The 21,431-nt window shown below is 34.6% G+C and overlaps 1 protein-coding gene across 4 annotated transcripts in view; it reads left to right on the top strand.

Annotated features, from left to right (window-relative positions):
* Window positions 1-21,431, top strand: part of PTPN3 (protein tyrosine phosphatase non-receptor type 3) — a 160,609-nt gene that overhangs the window by 125,993 nt on the left and 13,185 nt on the right. For all 4 annotated transcript variants that reach the window (XM_010708587.4, XM_010708588.4, XM_085220542.1 and 1 more), the window contains exons 17-24: window positions 1,405-1,482; window positions 2,436-2,492; window positions 6,306-6,462; window positions 8,138-8,295; window positions 11,004-11,094; window positions 11,375-11,436; window positions 12,924-13,070; window positions 15,358-15,486. In XM_010708587.4, coding sequence (XP_010706889.3) covers window positions 1,405-1,482; window positions 2,436-2,492; window positions 6,306-6,462; window positions 8,138-8,295; window positions 11,004-11,094; window positions 11,375-11,436; window positions 12,924-13,070; window positions 15,358-15,486 — 879 coding nt within the window. The remainder of the gene's footprint in view (window positions 1-1,404; window positions 1,483-2,435; window positions 2,493-6,305; window positions 6,463-8,137; window positions 8,296-11,003; window positions 11,095-11,374; window positions 11,437-12,923; window positions 13,071-15,357; window positions 15,487-21,431) is intronic.

Genomic DNA, 21,431 nt, shown 5'->3' with positions numbered 1-21,431 from the left:
TTGAACTGTAGATTAAGAACTGACAAAAACTGTGATTTTATACTGGGGTGAGCAGTAACAGGAATAAAGCTTCTTGTCTTACTCAGATTTCTCCAAGGCTGTGTATACAATATGATAGGTAAGCCTACTATGTACATTCATTTCTCATAGCAACCAGATTTCCAGCAGCATCTGCAGGAAGTTCTTAATGGAATGGGAATCCTTGCATGACTATCTCATTTGTTCTAGGATAAAGTCATTCAAGCTCCTGTATGTCTTGATAGTGAGCACAAATGCCATCTGGGATGGCTAAAAATTGTGTTTTGAATTCTGAGTTGACTAGAGAGCAGCTGCTCCTTGCTAGCTTTTTGTCCCTCACCTTTTCTCTAGCCTCTTCCAGAGCTGTGCTAAACAGCTTCCTAACTTGGCTTCCCATTAGCCATAGCCAAGTTTTAATCATCCTTGCTTGGAGATTTCCTGGAGAAGATATCAGTTCACCCTTTTAGAAGAGAAATGTTAAAGAAATTGTAGTTACTCCATAATCTTTCGAACAAAAATGTTTGAAGTGCGTTGTACCTTTTTTTTCCTTTTAAGTCACCTTTAGCTATGGCAATGCATTGAAAGTTTTAATAGGTATCAGTTGAAAAAGCTGTGATGAGAGTGAGAGTGTAAGGACAGCAAACCATAGAACGCATTTGCCATTATGCATAGGTTGCTTCAAAAGTAATGCCTCCTATTTATTTCTGTGGAAACTACAATCAATACAAAGAGCACTGTTAACACTATTTGGTAGAGAAAATTCTCAGCTACAGTAAACTATTTTTCAACATGGACACCGCCATTAGCTCTGTATTTTTGCCAGTGATGGACAAGAACCTGCATGTCATGGTTATAACAGTCTGCATTAGCAGAGGCGAGCTGCTGTTGCCACTGCACCACCCGTTGCCTCACTGTGCTCACATCAACTGTTTACTTGCTTAACAGTTATAGAGACCATCGATGAATGTCAGTTTGTTCTATTTTTGCCACATAAGGGAATTTAGTGACACTCCTTTGCTTCAACTGCAATTCCATGTCAGCTGCTATTGTCAGACTGCCCCTCTGCTGCCATCTGTCACATGGCAACAACATGTAATGAAATATTGGTGGGAAGGTTCAACCCCTACTGCTATACCACAACATCCTCCTCTGAAGTTGTGGGCCATCATCATAAAACAGGAGGCATTACCTTCAGAGCAGCCCTTGTTGTAATTTTTACAATTGAATGTATTCTTTAACCTTAGCTTCTTCGTTTTTTGAACATGTATTTACATGGAGAATTATTGTTCAGAGTGTCTAAATGTGGGTATGTTATACTATAATTTTCTGCTGCTTGGTTTTAAAACTTAGAAAAATTTGGCTTGAGCTTTTTCCTGTATATTGCAGAATGAAGTAATTGAAGGAGATTTGCTTTTGGTGCGTATCACACCAGATGAAGATGGGAAGTTTGGATTTAATCTAAAGGTAAATCAGCAATCTTTTTGTTATTTTAAAATGATTTATATAGATACCGTGATCTGGTATTATGATTATTTTTTTGTTTTAATGTAATACTTCAGAGAAATCAGTAAATCCCACAGGAATTTCTTAAGGACTCAAAAATTTTTAGAAGTGGCAGCCTAATCCTTAAATGATAAAGTCATATTTACGAAAACAGGTCTTTGCTACTTCTCTATTCTTTAGTTGCATATACTATGGATGTGACATGTTTCCAAGGCAAGCTGCCTATTTTGCTGTGTAGATATGAACTTGGAAGCATAATTTAAGATAATAATTTCTAGAAAAAATATCTGTATTAGCACAAGCTATTTAACTTGCTTTATATCTTATCAAACGTATCCATGAAAAAATCACACAGGAGAGATGAAAATGAATTGCAAAAATGGAAACAAGTATTCATTCCTCGTGTAGATTTTCTAATTGCATCGCCAAAAAATTCCATTTGAACAGATAAAATAGCAATACTATCAAAATCAGGGTAATGTTTGTTCATTTTGCCTTGCTATTTATTGGTGAAGTGTTGATAGAGCTTAATGTAAAGGGAATAAGGGAGTATTTATTTAATTTTTTTTTGGAACTTCAATCCTATGTGATCTCTTGCACACTCACCATAATACCTTAATACTGTCCACCTTGTGAATTCAAATGTTGAAATAGGCTTGCTTGAAGGATAGGGCTTGAGTAATGCTGCATTTGATCTGCTTATTGCCTCTTAAAATGTGTGGACAAGCAAAGCCACTAGGTTAAGTCTATGGAAAAAGAGTACACCATCCTGACATTTGCTCATGAGAGTTCAATCTTACTGACCTCAAGTGACAGAACAAATTTTATATGAAAGCAAAAGTAGGTGATTGTTTGTTTAAAATGCTTATGATCATGATGTATTGATGGTCGTTATTTACTTGACATTCCTGTAGGGTGGTATAGATCAAAAAATGCCCTTAGTGGTATCAAGAATAACTCCAGGATCACCTGTAAGTAATATCTTACCATTATAATCTTTCCTTTATTACTTCTTCTACCGTTTTCATAGGTCTTTACTCACAGGAAGCTGGAAATGCATAACCAATATGAAATAGTAACTGAGCCATTCTCTTTGGAAATTGATCTGACCAGTCATTTATTATTTTTTTTTAAGCCACGGATGAAAAGATCAGGAATCGTTAGCCAAACAAGACACAGTTGGAAAGCATATTTGTTTTCTTTCGTTGTTTCCAATAGTGCACTACAACACCGAAAATACAAACAGGATGATTGAAGATTCAGTACAGAAGCGAGTGGTATGGGCCTATGCAGCCTATGAAAAAGAAAGGAGGAATTTAAGGAAATTTAAGGAATTTAAGCAGTTAAGGAAAGTACAGCAGAGTTATGTAAGATTTGGAGCACTGTGAAATGAGTAGCAGGGGATTCCATTTAAAGAAGAAGGGGCTATCAAATTAGTTAGTGAAAGGCTGAAAATGAATGAAAAGTAGTAGCTTTACATGCCTAAGACCTGTGAAATTCCATGGCAAAGGATATGCTGGCCCTATTTTTCCATGAATTTTCACATATGGAAATATTTCTGGACTAGGTGGGACATTCACTGGAACCCATACAGTCACTGAGTTGTTATACTGAATTGTGGACTAATAATAGTGATGCAACACCTTAGTAATTTTTTTTCTACAAAAAATTGTGAGGATGCACTATCCCATCTCAAAGTTGTTTTTTTTTTTTCCCCTCTCTTTCTTTTAAATTTATTTACCAACTTTCATAATGTAATATCAGTGCTAACTTGTTAGGAGATAGTCATGCTTCAAAAGTCTGGAGACATTGAATATTATAGAATCTAGAAATTTAATAAGCACTCACAGAGCTGGTATCTGAAAGTCATAATGTAAGTCGAGCTAAAATAGATTGTTTGAGAACTTGCATTTTGTCCTGTTTGAAATTTATGGCTTGACTTACGCAGTGCACTGAACTCAGTCATGAACTACAATAATTATGTGAATACAAGAGTAATATAAAATAATCATTATTATTTAAAGCCACAAAGTAAAAATAAAACAGACCAGAGGCAGTGATTTCCTGTGGCCGATTCAGATTATCTTCTGGGAGGTACAGAAGTTCTGATCCATTTATATCTTTTTGGATTGGAAAAGGGCTGGATGTCCAACTTCATTTAAGTGTCCTCAGTTAGCAAGTATTGGCATAGATATGAGCGACGTATTAGCTCCTAGATGAAAAAGTATGCTAAGTGAGCAGGTTATCGAGAGTCAGGAGGATATATTGAAAACCATTATGCAATGGAGCATAACAAAGAGCAGTGCAAGAGAAATCACGTCATGTTACTGCAAGAGGAAAATATGTAAGTACTTTTAGCACATAACAGTATTAAGATTGATTATATTGTTTTCTGTAAATTAATTTTCACCTGCTCTTGACTATTTAGTGACATACAGCTGATATTTGTAAGTGTAAGTAGTTGTATGGAGTGTGTTTTTGGTTTATTTTAGCTCCATGGAACTTCAGTGATGCCTAAAAGATCCGCCTTCTGTGGAGGAAGGGAAATAAATGTACACGCAAGGCGGTATATCATTTTTGGCATACTAAAATTTTTTTTAAATTCCCTTCTACTATAGCAGAAATCTGGAGTTCTGGGGAGATTTGAAGACAGAGAAGCAAAAAAAAAAAAAAACCAACCATTTATTATTTTGGTATTTTTTTTAAATAAGATTCCTATACTGTTGATTTTCTTTATTTTTTTTTCTCCTAGAAATAGTGTTAATGCCCTAAGGCGATACAGAAGTTGTCATAGTTGTGTTTAGTAGAACTTTTGATTGAAAAATAATATGTATGCTTCCTGGAACAATAACAGAGATTAGCATAAAATGAAACTTTGGACAAATCAATAGGAGAGGAAATCTCTGACATAATTAATTGTCCGAAAATGTTCAGTATCTGAAAAATCTACAAATTATGCTCACAGAGAAAGAATTAATTCCCGTTTGAGATCAATCTGACTGTATAAAATGTATCAAACAAGAGAGTTAAGACATTAACATGTCACTTGATTAACACAACTTCTTTGAACATCGATATTCATCTTCTCCTGTAATAAAGAATAATAGCCAGCGACCAGCAGGAAATATAAATTATAGATAAATGTAGGAGATCAGACACCATTCCCTCTGTGTTCTTGTTGACTACTTGACACTGCTGGACTGACCTAATGTGACCAGTATGACTGATATGAACTTTATATCATTTATCCTTTCAATTATTGCTAACCATTATATTTTACAGCGATTAAATCAATTGTTCATAGTTGCATTCTTCAATCTTGCCTCCATAAATCATACAAAGAATGACAGCGTCTCTTTTGGGAAACTGTGAATACTTAGTTAAATCAGTATTGAGGAACACCATGGCTGTTTCTTATTCCCATTCTGCTTCTATTTGCATATCTTTTTCATGCAGCATTGTCAATCTTCCTTATCCTTCATTCATTTCTTTACTTCTTTCTATAGAAAATGTTTGGTGTTACTTTTTGTTTTTGTAGGAAGAAGTATTTATTTTGTGGTGTTGTTTGGTTTTTATTTCATATTGATTCTGTCATTATCACCCCTCATTTCTGTCATTTTCTGTATTTAATTTGGTAATGATACACTTAGTTCAGGCAAGTTATCCATGCTTCCTGCAAGGCATAATCAGGATAAGAAGGAGAGGGCTAATTTGGACATCTTTTTCAGGTTTGCTTTTTGATAGAGCTAATAACATTAGAGGAATAAAGGTTGGGGAACCCATGTTAACATTGGGAACAACTATAAATGGAGAATAACAGATTGTATTGGACTAGATCTGATTTATAAAAGATTTAAAATGCAGTATGTATTTAACTAAATCACTTCTGTACAGCTGAGTACTTCCTAAATAGAACAAAAATCAGAATAGCAGTGATAATAAAATGGTTACACAAGTTGGCACTCTTCTCAAAGGTTATAAAATCCTTCCTATTCATGTTACCAGAATCGTAGCCTGGCTGAGGTTGGCATGAATTCTGGAGGTCCAACCTGCCAGCTCAAACATGAACACCATGAGCCTGTTGACCGGGACCATCATCATATCCTGTCCGTGGCTTTAATTCCTTTGTGCTGGTCACAAAGCTAAGTATACCTAGTGTAGCAGAAAAAAAAAAAGCCAAGCAAGTCCTAAAGTTCAGCATATGGTCTAAATTGCTCTAAGTTGCAAGATGTAAGCTTAGTGAAGCTCTTAGTGAAGCAAATTGGGAAGTAGTAGTCTTCTATGCAAAACATGAATAAGTTGAAGTTGTGCAAAGGAGCCTGTATCTGGGGAATGTCCTGTTACTTAAGATATGTTCAGTTTAATAACCTCAAAGTCATATTTGGACTTTCCAGTGTCACTGCATAAAAACGGAAGGTTGCAAATGTCATCTTGTACACCTAGAAGACTTTTTTTATGAGAGAAAGTTTCATTTGTTAAGGTTTTCAGTCTGAAATTTGGATTGTTATGAGCAATTTGGTAATGGCTATCTGATAAATATGAATTCTTCTTTTAGCTATCACTATGCTGTTTGAACTGTTCCTCATCTTCATTAAGAAGTTTTGGAGCAACAAAAAGAGGTTTAGATCTGAATCCTTTGATTGATGTTCTGATACAGAAGATGAAACTTTTACAAGAGAACTCTGAAGAATTTGCTTACATGATGAACTTAATATTCTGATTTCTTCCTGCTTATGTGGCTGGATGCAATGACATTAATATGGGGTTTTTTTGTCTTGAAACAGGCTGATAAATGCATTCCAAAACTGAACGAAGGTGATCAGATAGTATTAATTAATGGCAGAGATATCTCAGAACACACGCATGACCAGGTGGTCATGTTTATAAAAGCCAGCAGAGAATCTCACACGAGAGAGCTTGCACTTTTGGTCAGGAGGAAAGGTAACTGGGCTTATTTTATTCACTTCTAATGTTTTGGAGACTTGCTCGTCTGCCTGAATAGGTACGCCTATTCGAGTAAATGTGGTTTTGTTTCACTTGGAATAAGTCTCTGATAAAAAGTAGTTCCTCTTGCATTGAAATTAGTAGCATAAATATTTTTAACTGTGGGCTCTTTCGAATACAACTGAGTCTATCAAGTTAGAATTTCTTATGTTTTTAACTCTAAACTCGAAACAACAGATTTTTCTTTTCAAAACTTCTTTTTGTAAATAGAGGAAGATTTCACAAATCTTTAGTTGTGAATTTGCAAATACCTATGAGCTGCTGTTCCCCACAACAATGATTCTACAAAGCAAACAACCTACAACAGATATTTTTATAGTGATCTGAAGTTTGACCCGTGTGGACTACTCACTAAATTCCTGTTGGCAACAAGACAGTTTCTGAAATGTGTAGGGTAATAGGTGTTTATTTGTTAAATACAAGGAATCAGTCCTGCTCCATTTTTAAAGACATGTAGATTGCAGGAACTTTCAGGTGAAGTGAAATGATGATTTATTTTATTATTTACTTTCTCTAGGAGCAATGGTAAGACCTTAACACAAATGATTATAGAAAGGCTTGGCAAGAAGTTTCTGACTGCATTATGACTTAAAAATCTGGAGGGATTATGCACTGCTAGGAAACAGGAGGCAAGAAAGCTGCATAAATGTTATATGCCTCCATAGCACTTATTTATTTTAAATTTCTTATGTATCTAATAAGATAGATGAGCTCTTCATGTCATTCTCCCTGAACGCAGTCCCGCTTCATTTATTGCAGGTCTCTCCACTACAATATTTAAGTCTTATACCAAGCAGTATGTAGTCTTTCCTTAACTTTTTTTTTTTTAGTCCTCTTCCTACTTGCAGATAAGTCTTTGCTTTGAGCTAAAGACTTATGCTGTGGCCCCCTGCCAGTCATTTGTATAGACATGAGTAAGAACTCACCATCTTTTTATAGTTTGGCGGGAATGGCCATACTGATCACTGTAGGGAATAACCACAAGTGGGCACCTTCAGCAATGCAACAACTTTCATAGACAAAACTGTGGTGAAGTTTTTCAATAACATTTTTCATGTTCTTCAAAATTTTAGCAAGAAATGCCATAGAAAACTGTCAAAAATATTTTGTGATTTATGTTAAAATGAGGGATGTGACTGAATAAGAAATTAGAAAATAGAATTTAGTTGCTCCTCTATAGGAAAGGGATTGTGTAAATGTATTTGTGTTTGCTTTGCTGTGAGGGGCTCCAAACTTTTAAAGATATTCCATTAATTATCTTCTAATTTTTTCTAATGTAAAACTTACTTGATTTCTACCATGGTAATGTTGTGAGTCATTACTCTATCCAGCAGATAATAGCAGCAAAAAACCTTTTGTGCTTGGAAACAGTCATTTTTAGTTAGCTCCTTAAGGAATTTCTTCTTCCTAAAGGAAATTGTCTATGAGGACAATTTACTCTAGTCCTTTGTGCAGTAATATAACTAAATGAAGTAAATATGTTGCTATTATCCACTTCCTTGAAATTTTCTTTGCAAACTTTATTGTTCTCACAAGCTGGTAAATTTTGTCATGCATTGCAAACACATGAATGCTCTATGTAAAAAGTTTTAATTTTCAATACATCTTTCAGTAGTTAAACAGTTTGTGGAGCCTAGATTGGAAGATGAAGTTGATTCCCAGAATCTCCCAGAAGCTCTTCTTTGTTCTGAATATGCTGATACTCTGGATGAGTCTATGGAACAGCTAAGGAAAGGGCTGGAAAGTGGGACAGTAATTCATCAGTTTGAGGTGGGTAATGCTCAACTCTTAAATGCTATTAGTATACACCAATAGCTCTGACCAGCATGTAACATCAGGGCTTAATTGATTAGAAAACTTATTTCTCCCTTTCAGTCTCATCTTAAGAGAGCAGAAATATGAGTTGCCCTTCAGATTTGATAAACATTTTTCCAGCTGAAGTACCCAAAGCTCACTAAATTTTTAAAAATTCTTTTATTGAGTAAAATAGTAGGAGATTGACAGAAGATAGTTTTATAGTTTTACTTCTTCTATGCTACTAGGTGAAATTTCTGAAACATCTTTTTTATCCTTAGATTTTTCTCATTCTCATGTTTTGCTGCCTTTCATGGAATAACATCAGCAGCTTGACTGTTCCTGCTCTTCTTCTCTGAGAGGTTAATATGGAAGTGTTGCAATGTTAATTTCCATATGTGGTCTGTAGTGTCCAGTCTGATGTTTTTTCCTGGCAATCTAAAGCACGGATGGTTACTTCTTGGGCAGATTATCTGTAGGTGAGATTCCCCTGTATGCAAAATGAGACTTGACAAATTGCTGTATAGAATAATTCATCAGTGTTTGTTCTTCAGAATGTTGGCAAGGCATACTCTACAAAGCTGATCATTGAAACATTTGCAGTTTATTAGAACAGTTCTTCAGTGTTAGCATAGAAATTAGAAGCAAGAAATTAGAAAAGGTAATTCTGTTGCTTTTCTAATGGAAATGTATCCCACAGTATGTTTGTGTTCATTTTTATTGTTGGAGATACAAACATTTATTTTGTAGGCTTTGTAACTTCGGAGAAATTCTGGTTATTATGACTTAATAATTTCACATTGTTAAAGTCTGGCATTGTTCTTTCAGAGTCTGTAAACATATTGAACAGCAGTGGCAATTTTCCCATTTTTGTTACTTTTTTTATAAATGCTGTAAAATGTGATGCTGGTGGCTGAAGAGTTTTGATCTTATTTATTACAAAACACTCCTTTTGAGTTCTCCTTTGTTTCCAAAATTTCTAAAGAGTTAAGTCTTCCCTGTCTTTTAGGAATTCTTGACTTTGTGGTTTATATCAGCTTTCCAAAATCCACAACAGTGTTGGAATGTTATAATAGCAAGTCTATTAGCTACTGAAACAGTAACTCAAAAGATATGAACTAGTGTTTCAGTATGTTAATTGTACATGAATTTAGCCAACAACTCTGACAATGTTTCTTCAATAATTTTCATTGAATATTTGATTCTTTGACATTTTAATTTCCAGACAGCAGTTTTAGTAGGATGTTATTGATGTTACAAAGAAATGCAGAACCCTTTTGAAATCTAATAAATGTAGTGAGCTTAGTGGTTGTCTTCAAATTCAGCGTCAGTTGCAGTGTCTCCTTATCACCTTTGGTAACTATCATGTTCTCCATTCGTGTTAGTAAAATAGAGAATAATTAATACACTATCATGTACCCAATTTTTTTTCCCGAATATCTATCCCTGTTTTATTTCCATTTAAACATTATTCAGGAATTCTCTCTATTAAGTAGCTTTTTAGCCAGGCAGCAACAAGGGAGCTCCAGGATTGTTGCTTTATGGCAAATTGCTCTTCCTTGTCTCCCACAAAAAAAGTAGAAATTTTAACTTGTCTCTGTTAAAATGGAACTGAAGGAAGCTGTTTGGTTGCTATGTAGATTATCAAGTTCTCTTCCCATACAGCGTCTTCCCTTGTTTGTGCTGTGGAGGCTGAAAAATGTAGTGAGCTATGGTACATATTGAGTCCTGTGATTCAGTAAGTCTTTTAATAGAATAAGTTTTGTGTGCTCATCTCTTCCTCTTAAATGAAGTAGGAGATTTTAGCATCCTATTTGTTTCACTTAATTTTATGTACAAAACCATATTCTAAATCTTACTTAAACATGAAAGCTGTAATTACCTCTTTGATAAGTGTTCAGAGAAGAACATAAAACTCTGGCACAGCCAGGTTAATAACTCAGTTGTAAATTGCTTTCATGTATATTTAATACAGGGAAACTATAATTGTGTGGTTGCGTTTCTTCAATATTTTTTTTGTGGTTTTTCCCCCAGTACCTTCTATTGCCTTGTAACATGTATTCAGTGCATTTGACCTCAGAATTAATTTTTGTATATGCACATTTGCCCACATTTGCTTAAGATAAAGTTTGCAAGGTGTAGGTCTTGGCAAGATAGAAGGGAATTACATATTAAAAGACTGTGGTGTGCTGAAGATTTGCCTTTTCAGGTACTAAGAGTTGAATGTGATAGTTTTAGTCCAGAGAGAATTTTAATTTTTGTATTAGAGTTGATTCCAAGTAATAACCGATATCAGTCTGTAACTTTATTTGTTGTTGTCTTTCATTGCTCAGTTCTTCTACTTTCTTGATTTTATTCATTTATTTATTTATTTTTTCCCCTTCTAGCCCTTCCACAATAGTGTGGTACGTGTTATAAGAAAAGAAGACTTTACAAGGAAAAAGCCAGTTTAGATCAGTGATTCTCATATTTTCTATTTCCTTCTAGAAATTTTTCTGGAGATGATGATGAACTAGCAATAATAGAAGTTATTTTTGCATAAAAATATAAGCAATACTCTCAGAGGAATTTTGCAGTTGGCTAGGAAAAATTGAAGTACCTTCTGATTATTTTTTTTTGTTGTCTTCATGTGGATCTGTTTAGCATAATCATATCTTACCCTTTTGTAAAATTCTATTTTCCAGCAACTTTATAGAAAGAAACCGGGATTGGCTGTTACATGTGCAAAAGTACCTCAGAATATGGACAAGAATCGATACAAAGATGTTCTGCCTTGTGAGTATTAAGTACATATTTTCTGCATCTTTTGTTTTATTTTCTCAGTGATAGTATATATGCTTAAAACTGCTCTATTTAACTTCTTGGTAAAGCTTAATTTCCGTTCAAAAAAATTACATGATCATTCACTTTATTTTCTAAAGGGTTATCTATTTTGTTTTGTACTCTGCAATTTGTCTGTCTGCAGTTCCTTTTTTTTTTTTTTTTTTCATTAAAAGGGAAACATGAGAGTCTTATTTTCTAATTTGATTCCCTCTTTGTTTTTTTTTGTGTGCAGACGATGCCACAAGGATAATACTGCAGGGAGATGAAGATTACATTAATGCAAATTATGTGAATGTAAGTCATATGATAATCTGCACTTGCTTGCTTTTTGTATTGTAATAGCAGACTAAGTTTAGCCACTTTAAGGAATAAGCTATATTTTTTTTTAATTTTGTGGGATTCCTGAATATAAAAGTTGTGTAGATTCATACCATAAAACATCAAGTGTCGCCTGTGAAACAGTCAGCTGCCTTGACACACAGAAGATAGAAACACCATTATTTTCATATACTGCAAAGCATAAATTTGTGGGATTTAATATTTATTTCTGTATTGCACCTCAGAATATAGGTAACATTCGTGACTATTTCTTTCATGTTTTTAAATGAAAATTGCTTTCCAATGTTTATCTTGTGACTTTTCTGGGCTACATCAAAAGAGAGGGGGCAGCAGGACATGGCAGGTTCCCCTACACTCAGCCTCATCGGGAGTATTGCATCTCCAGACCTGGGGCCACCAGCACAAGGAAACTGCAGAGCCGTTGGAGCAGGTCCAGAGGAGGCCACAAAGATGATCAGAAGGCTGGAGAATCTCTTCTATGAAGAAAGGTTGAGGGCTTGTTCAGCCTGGAGGAGAGAAGGGAGACCTCATTGCAACCTCCTGGTTTTTGAATGGAGCTTATAAAGAGGAGACTGACTTTCTATGTTCTCTGATCGTGACAGGACAAGGGGGAACAGCTTTAAATTAAAAGGGGAAATTTATGTTAGATGTTAGAAATTCTTCATTCAGAGGATGGGAAGGCCCTGACACAGCTGCCCAGATAAGCTGTGGCTGCCCCATATCTGGAGGCATTCAAGGCCAGGTTGGATGGAATTCTGAGCAGCCTGATCTGGGGGGTGGCAGCCCTGCCGATACCAGGGAATTGGAAGTAGATGGTCTTTAAGGTTCCTTCCAGCCTGAGCCATTCTGTGATTCTCTGACTATGAATAACTAGGCATTAAACTAATGAAGCAGAGCAGTTAAGTCTCTTGGAGGTTTTTGCTAGTTGCTGAAAGTGTTTTGCTGTCTGAGTGCAGTCATGGAGATTAAAAGTATTTTAGAACAACTTACGTTGGGTATTTTGTCAACTTTGATTTCTCAGTAAATACCTCGATAGCCTAGGAAGCGTTTGAGCTGTTCTTATTGTATCCACTATCAGCCATTTTGCAGCTTTTACTAGTGCACCTTTGGTAAATTTGCCATTATTTCTTACAAAATATTAAAGAAAACTTGGAAAGGTTTGCAGCTTCACATTTTTAAATACATTTGAAAACAGAGATACCTTTTATTTGGTTCTTCCTAGTTCAGCTGAAGGGATTTAGTATCTATAGTTCTGGTTTAAATAAAATGTTTAAAGGTTATCACATAAAAAATTGTGATTTTAATTGTCTTATTGCTCAACTTTAGTTTTTAAACTTCCTTCAAAATGTTCTTTGTTTGAATGAAATGCTGAATATTAAAAATAAAAATAATAGTATTGCATAGTGAGAGCTAATTGTATTTAAATTTCTTTTTATTTATAGATGGAAATTCCTTCTGTGGGCATTGTGAATAGGTACATTGCTACTCAAGGACCTCTTCCTCACACATGTGCACACTTTTGGCAAGTTGTCTGGGATCACAAGTTGTCACTGATCATTATGTTAACAACACTCACTGAACGTGGGCGGGTAAGTGTGTTCAGGTTTTTGTATTCTGAAGAAATACTACACCTTGAAATCGTTCTTCCCATTGTTGTGATTAAAGAACCCTAATGTAGACCATCTTATTCCGTTGAACAATTTCTCTGAAGGCCAGGCTTTCTGAATTAACTGGGGGAAGACAAACTGTGTGACTTTGTTATTTTCTGTTTCTTTGAAAGCAAACCAGCTGTCTGATCATCAGAATTGACTTGAATTTTACTGATCAGCCACGTACTGCTTTCTGTCCTTTCTCATGAGAATTGGATTCTACGTCGCAGTTGCTCTCCCAGTGACTCAGCAAATGCCTGGAAGTTCTGAGCAAAACTTGTGGTCCAGTTTGAAAATGGAATCTATTGTTTCAGTACTTACTAGTTTTAGCTAGTAAGTACTAGCTAGTGCTAGCTGACAGAATTAAACCTGCTGACTTTTATTTATGTCAGAGTTTGTGTAAGTGAGATTAGTAATGAATAGGTTTGTCATGTCCTTTTGTTGAAAGGAAAGTATTAGATTCAGTTATTTAGGTCCCTGTTGAGGCAAGTCTTTTGCAATTCCAGCAGAAGATATTCCATCTCTTCCTTGGGCCTAAGAAGTGCCAACATTGAATTCTTCTCACCTGTATTCCAAAGGTTAATTGTTCTTAACAGTGAAGAATTTTATTATTTTATCCTGCAGTAATTTCCTCTGAAGCAACCTCCGCCCATTGCTTATTGCTTTGCCACTACACATCCTTGTGTAAACAACGCACTTCTTAAAATCACCGTTTAGATATGAGATGCCTGGTTTAAATCCCACTATATCTTTGCTCTCTAGACTGCACACACCCAGTTTCTTCAACCATGGTATAGGAGACCTTCAGCTGGATCACCTCCATTTTTTTTTTTGTGCAATGAAATACATACTATATTGACTTACATACTGTGTTGATTTTGCATCCATTCTGAAACTTGACTTACTTGCATGTGAAAAGCAAGGTCTGTTGAAGTTTTTGTTACTGAGTGATTCACAACTTCGTCTACTACTTCATTTTTTTTAAAGGAGCTTTTAAAGTTTCAACACATTTTTGCATTTAGACTTTTAAACTTAGGAAATAGATACTTAGTTTTAAATACTCTTTTGGAAAAGTAAATACTTACATTTTCTTCTTTGAGTCATCATAAACTGGAACCTCATAAAACTTATCAGTGATTGTTTTGCTTTTATGAGGAAATGCTTCTTGAAGATGTGCTTTTTTTAATAAACTTGTCATACACCTTTTCACTGGACTTTACAGTTCATGACCTTTTGTGCACCAGGAAAATTGATAGTGTTCCATTTCATTGAGTTCAGCACACCTTTCTTTTTTTTCTACCTGTGTGACCCAGACTGCCTACCTCTTACTCTCCCTCTCAGTCATCTTTGATAAAAACAAGTAAAGATTATTGGTTTTAGTGCAGAGTCCAAGACATTTCCACTGTAAAATTGAATTAACAAGGTTGTTTGGTAATGGCTGACTTGCTATAGATAGGTGTGTTTGCCCTATGTAGTGCCTAACTTCTAATGTATTTGAGACATGCTTTATAAGTTGTAAACTGTTGTGATGACATAGAATAGGATTTTAAAGCTATATAGTATCTTCCAGGGAATTTTAATCCAGTTACTTTATGGAATTGAAAAGCAATATATTCACTGTAAGCTGTATTGTTGCTAACAGCTGATTGGAGAAAGAAAAAGAAAGAAAAAAAAATAGATAAGCAAGAGTTTTAACTGGAAACTAGATGCACAGCATGCCCACCTGCTTGTACTTAAGCTGTATCCTGATGCTCAGTGGAGTTCTATGCAGCTGCATGGGAAAAGATTCGTTAGTAAGCAGGGCACTGGTGATATCTCTTGTCAAGCTCTTTACACAATGCTGCAAGCAGTTTACTTCTTTCAGTACTATCCTAGTAGGTTGTTTTTTGATATGTTGCTTTGATACTGTATTCAGTATTTGTGATTGAAAGTGAATTAGAAGTGTACTCATCAAACTTTGATAAATAGTTTTTCAGAAATTGAAGTCTCTGGCAGAAAGCTTTTAGCTTGCATCCAATTTATTTGCATTTTTTTATTATAAATGTCTATAACACAAGTTTACAGAGGATTTATCCTGTTCCGTCATGTTACGTTTGAGTTTTGAACATTATCACCAGCAAAGGATTACAGTTGTTCCCTCAATTTCTGAATCATGGGATAGAACTCTGGAAACAGAAGTACTTGTTTGAGGTCTTGATGTGCGCTTAATTTTCCTTTGTCTCTGCAGACAAAATGTCATCAGTATTGGCCTGATCCACCAGATGTAATGGAGTATGGCAGCTTTCGTGTCAGATGCCACTCAGAAGACTGTACAATTGCATATGTTGTTAGAGAAATGGTGATTACAAACGTTGAGGTAAATGCTTCTTGTCTTAAATTATGTCTAAGCAAGCTGAATATATACATATATGCAGATAGGTGATTGTATGCTGTGTGAATATATACATTTTTATAAAAGATGAGTGTGTAGAATACAGATCAGTGCAGTATAATAATTTCTTTAAGGTTTTCTCAGAAACATACATTTTGAAGAGTTGCATTGTCTTGTAATATATTAATCCATTATACTGTACAGATACTGTAATGAGCTTCATGAAGAAGTTTGATGCTTTACTGTAAACACTGTTGCAGTCACTGATTTTTCATACACAGATTTTCAGTAAGATTTTTTTTCAGTGTCCTTTCAAGGATGAAGTATGGGTGACTTGGTTAATGGCACATGTGCCTAGAATAGCTAGCAGAGAATCAATTTGCAGCAATGTTCATTTCAGAACACAGAATCTTACCAGCTCTTTTCTATCATCTTTTCTTAGAGTTTAAAAAATAAAAAATCGCTCTGAATCTCAAATGCAATGTACTCAATTTATGTATGGCACTTAGTTACTTTAGCTGTTAATATTCTATGCTTATAGGAGGCTTACAAACTAAAAAGGAAGTGAAATACATGGAATACTTACACATGAGCTTGTGTTGTAAAATTAACGTTCAGGTCTCATTTCTGTCTCCCATAGCATGAATATAGGGAATAAAGTTTGACTTTTGATCACAGGTTGACTAACATTTCTTATACATTTCCTTCTTTAGCTCTTTTTAAATATTCTGTGAATATTGAACAAATATTTTCTAAAAAGAGGAATGGTTTATGCTAGTTATAAGAAACCATCTGTTCAGGGAGCACTATGACTTTTCGTTCTGTTTTTCAGCCAACTGCTCTTTAAGTGATAAACTTGAATGTCAGTACAGAAGAATCTAATCTCACTAAAGCAGAAAATATATAGGCAAATTTCTGTTCACTATCATTCAAACTAGTTGATTGCCAATTAAATTTGGTTATCTAACCCTTTTTGTAAATTTTAGCTTAAGCTCCCTCAGATTCTTTTTCCCAGTTAGTAATTATCACTGTTTCAAAATTTTGGGTAAATTCAACAGTGATTGTATTCAGTATGCGTCACTTCTAGCTTCTAGTTACCATTGTGTGGTAGGTAAAAATGTTAGCGAGAATGGGGCAGGTGATTTTTTTCATACAAGTATTTTGAGATAGATTGTTCTTCTGTAGTCATGCTAACAAATGTGAAAGTTCAAGGATCTTGTACAAAAAGTTGTCTCATGTAGCTATCAGCTGAGAACATCATTTCTACTGCAAAGGCTTATACTTGTGGAGAGCTTGCTGCCGTGGGACAAAATGGTATAATTTTTAAAATCATTTTAAAGCTAGACCCCTGTGGAAGTGTTACTATGGGAAGAGGTTGTTTTGATTGTGTTCTGTTTTGTTTTGTTTTTTTTCTGGTTTTTTAAATCTATTTCACTAAGGACAGGTTTTCATATACATTTAAATGGAGTGGTCACATGGTCACACTCAAAGAAACACTCACTATTCAGCTGTCCCATGCAGTTAAAAATATGATTCTAATAACTGAAAGCCCCATGTGAGTTTTGTGTTTCAAAATAACAAAGTACAAAGGCTTTTATTTCAAAATGTAGTGGAGAAAAAAACAATGAATTATCTCCTAGTTTTTCACGTCCTTTGAGCTACTTTTTTGGAGCTGAGTGAACTTATTCTTCTGGGGGCATCTTCTGCTTAAGAGTATACTTTGCAGAGCCTTATATGCGCTCTCACTCACAAATATTGTTGAATTCTGTAAAGAATACATCAAAAGTCATATAAATTCAAATCAGGTTTTTATCATTCCCTGATCTATAGTGAGCGTCATTGGATTGGTCTTTATGAAGACAAGTAGTTTTTCATAATAAGATGGATAAAGCTTCAAAACTCTCAAGAGATTTGATTTTGATTGGAAAAGCGTGTTTGTGAAAAATCTTTGTGTGTATTAAATTGCATAGATTTCAAATTTGCCTTTAGAGGAAAATTGCTCAAAAGTGAATTTTACGAAATGATGCCCCTGGCCTTTTGTTCAGATATATTCAGAAGACTTGAACTAAAAAAATTTTAGGATTCTTCTGTCTCAGTTTATCTTGGTGCTTCTTTACCTGAAACTGAAGCAAATGACTGCAAATGTATGAAATACATATGTAGCCTTTCTAAGCCTCATGAAAAGAAATATGGTTTAATTTTCCATCATCTTCAAAACTGAAATGTATCCTGTGCAAGAAAAGCACAGAAAACACTAAGTTTGTTTTTTGGAGGGAAAGGCTTTGGGGAACCAAAACAAACATACCAAAGGAAAAAGAATTGTAACTGATAAATTCATCACACAGCGCACTATTTCGTAAAACAAGATAAGTGTTTGCTTTAATCATTGAAAAAATAGGATGAAAAGCCTGAAGAAAACCTTTCATTCAGTTACCTTTGGGGATAATTGCCTTGGAACATACTGACCTCTCCAATTTCAGCTAGTTATATTCTCAACGTTTATTTTTCTAGTTTCCTCTGTCTTTAAACAATTTCAGTTAAATTTAACTAGAATCCTGCTGTGCTACTTAGGGAGACAATGTTTGCTGGAGCATAGTATTCAAAAACCTTGAAATAAGAAATGTTGCAGTTAGGTTTTTTTCATTCTGTCACGTTTTACGTTACTTGTAGTCATTTCCAAAGCGCATTATCATTCTTCCTCCTGATTTAACTAAAATAAATCAACCAAAAAGAAAAGAAGTAAAGATACTAAAATATTGATTATTTTCATCCTTTAAAGACCTGTTAAACCATTGCCATAATAACAATTGAGCACCACAAGAGAGAGCACTGACACCTTATAAACAACGTAAGTCAATGTAATTAAGACAATTCCTTGTGTCAGAATATGGAGCGTTTGCACAAATAATGACAATGTAAATAAGATTTTGAGTGGACAGCTTATTTTTAATTTATAAGCTATCACTTTCCATTGACATCACAATGATGGACAGGATAGTTTGAAGAAAAATAAGTAGATTGGATTATCAATTCAAAGAAATTGAAAAAAAATAGGCATGAATTCGTTTTGCTAAGGAGGATATTGCTGTTTGCTGCAAGTAGGTAAAATTGCAAGACAAATAATGACATCTTTATATTTGTGAATGACCAGCTTGCAGGCCTTCTAGTCATGGTGTAAAATTGATATGAGATTAATTGTAGGCAGTAAATAAGCAGCACCTTCTTCTATCAGCAACTGAAAATATGGTCTTTCTAATTTTTTATACAGATCTCTATTCTTAAGGCTTAAGTTTCCACACCATTTGTCTTCTTTGCAAGTTGCATGATGTACAGCAGTTTGAGGGAAATACTCAGCTTGTTCACATTAAAGACTCTTAGGTTGTTTCACTGAAACTTATGTTTCCACACATTATAAATAAGACCTTTTATTTTTTTTCCAATGACATTTATATAAATTTGACCATGTCATAAATGTCTGGAACCTACTGCACTGCAGAAGTACTTTAAAGACTTCTTTGGGAAGTATCTGGACTGAATGTATTCTATTCTGTCAAATACTCACTGTGGGGAAAAAAATAATGAATTGGTTCTGAATATAAAGAGCTGAAGAACAGAATGTTGATAAGTTTTATGGCAGAGGTCTTCAAAAGCATAGTGAGATTGGACTAGTGGTGCAAAGAAGTTACCACTCTACCCTTCACAAACCAGGCCTTAAGCCTCATCACAGAGTTTCAGCTTTCAATATAGTTGTAAAGCTCAGTAGCTAGAAGTGTACCATTTTCCTTCAAAGAAGATAGAACTGTTTCAAAGTAAATGTAGTTCTACGTTGTAGAAGTACCATTGTTAGAAGATAAAATTACAACCTAAAAAGAAAAAATGAAGAAGTACAGTGCAAACAGAATTGTTCAAGTTTTGTGAAAAGAAAAAATTAAAGTTGACTATTTGAACCTAAATTTCCTTCCTTTTATTTAAGTATTATAATTCTGTGTGTGTGTGCTGTTTTTTTTGAAGAACACCTGACTCCTTTATTAATCAGTGAGAATCCATCTAGCAAAATGAAATGACGAAGCCTGCCTTTCAGTGTAATTATGAGAAACAAGATATCAATCTGCAGAAAGATGAAGGATGAATATTTTTGTTGCTAAAGATCTACACAGATGAGATTTATTTCTGAAGTGTTACAGCACGTATTTGATGTTATCTCTGCCAACCCTAGAAAAGGTCATGGTGTTTTTGACAGAAATCCAGGATATTAGCCTAACCACAGTGAAGTCACATTTGCAGTAAGGTGTTCTTTTCGTAGTTCTACCTGTGTGGAAACTGATCTCTGGAAATAGCAAGCACAAAATACAATTGAAATCTGTCCACGTGATTGAAACATCAAGGTGTATAATGTCAAGTTAGGCAAATGTAGCAACTGGACAACGAGCAGCTCTTGCTGTCTCAGTGAGTGCATACATGTTTGGACTTATAAAACAGGAGTTATAAAGCCAGATTTTCTAAAGAGAAGTTCTGCATTTGTCAGCAATTCAGATATTACAATAATGATTGTCACTTAAAATCTTAGTGGGGTGAAAAAAGAAACACTAATTATGATTTAATTTGCCTTGCAGACAGGTAATGGTTTGCAAAGTGGCTTAAGCGTAATGAAAGTCTACCTCTTCATTTTTCGTTACCAGTTTTTGACAAAGAAGCAGGGTCTGGAAGAAATTGTTTAAAAATAAGTACTGTTATTCAGACATGCTTAGTGGAGCTAACTGTGGGACCATTAAATATAATTCTAGCACTTTTTTGTCTATTTAACCTAGGAGTACTAGATTTTGTCATACATGCATAACTCGTAATGCCTGTTATTTCCATGTATTTTCAGTATTCTGCTGACCAATTCAATTCACTATGAGTATAAAGACTTGGAAAGTAAAAACAAATAAAGGAAAACACCAATCACTCAAACATAATGAACTCTAGTAACAGTTTTGTGTTTTCTGAATGAGATATTTCTTAGAGTTGTAAAAAAAACCCTATTTCTAACACAAATATACTTGAGCATTTTGACAAGCAAAGTAATGATCAAGTTATTAACAGTTTGAATCATCTCAGAACAGCACAACCAAAAGAATAGCAAGCTGATTATATGAAAACAAATGACTAGAAAATTACTCTGAAACTTGAGAAATTTGTGGAAATTAGAAATTAGCTAACAAATTAGTATGTTGTCCTCTAGAAAAAAATAAGGCATGCAGCAGAAAATGGACTATGATCACACCAGAAGAAACTGTTCTGAGGACTAACAGCATGTACAATTCTTGTTGTACTCAATGTTTATAAGCTACTTTAAAAAAAAAAAAAAGCGACTCAAGTTTTTCAGATGTGGATTATTAAGTAGTTAAAAGGCCATGCTGCTTCTTTCAGAGATTCCTGTCATTGTGGGTTCTTTTGATGAATAGATCTCAAATATTTACAATTTGAGTTACATTGAGTTTGGTCATTAATATCAGCTTATAGTCCACTTAGACTTTACTCTAGACATTTTAATTCTGATTGCTCAGACTCTGCCTTCAAGAAGCAAAGTATGAGATGCATGTGTCTTCATATTCCTGGATATAAACATAAATTTTTGTAATTACGTTGCCTGGAATTAAATCACTCCCTAGACTTCTGCTCGATATATAAACAGTAGGCATTCTGTCTTCTTCTCTGTTTTACTGGTTTTCTCTTGGGAGTGGAACCCCTTGCTCTAATGGAAGAGAAAAGCAGAAGTCGAAGGCATTTGAAACAGGTCATATATTCCAGTAATTGTACGCTTAAGAAAATAAATAAAACTCCAAGTCTCTAGCATCAATAAAGCATTGTTGCACAGACAACTACAGAGAGGTCAGCTTTTATAGACTTGTGCAGTGATAAAGGATGGTTTTATTTCAGTAAGTGTC

The sequence above is a fragment of the Meleagris gallopavo genome, chromosome 3 (assembly GCF_905368555.1).
Source record: "Meleagris gallopavo chromosome 3, MGAL_WU_HG_1.1, whole genome shotgun sequence".
Classification (NCBI taxonomy): Eukaryota; Metazoa; Chordata; class Aves; order Galliformes; family Phasianidae; genus Meleagris; species Meleagris gallopavo.
The sequence above is the reverse complement of the archived record's forward strand: the minus strand, read 5'-3'. Positions and strand labels throughout refer to the sequence as shown.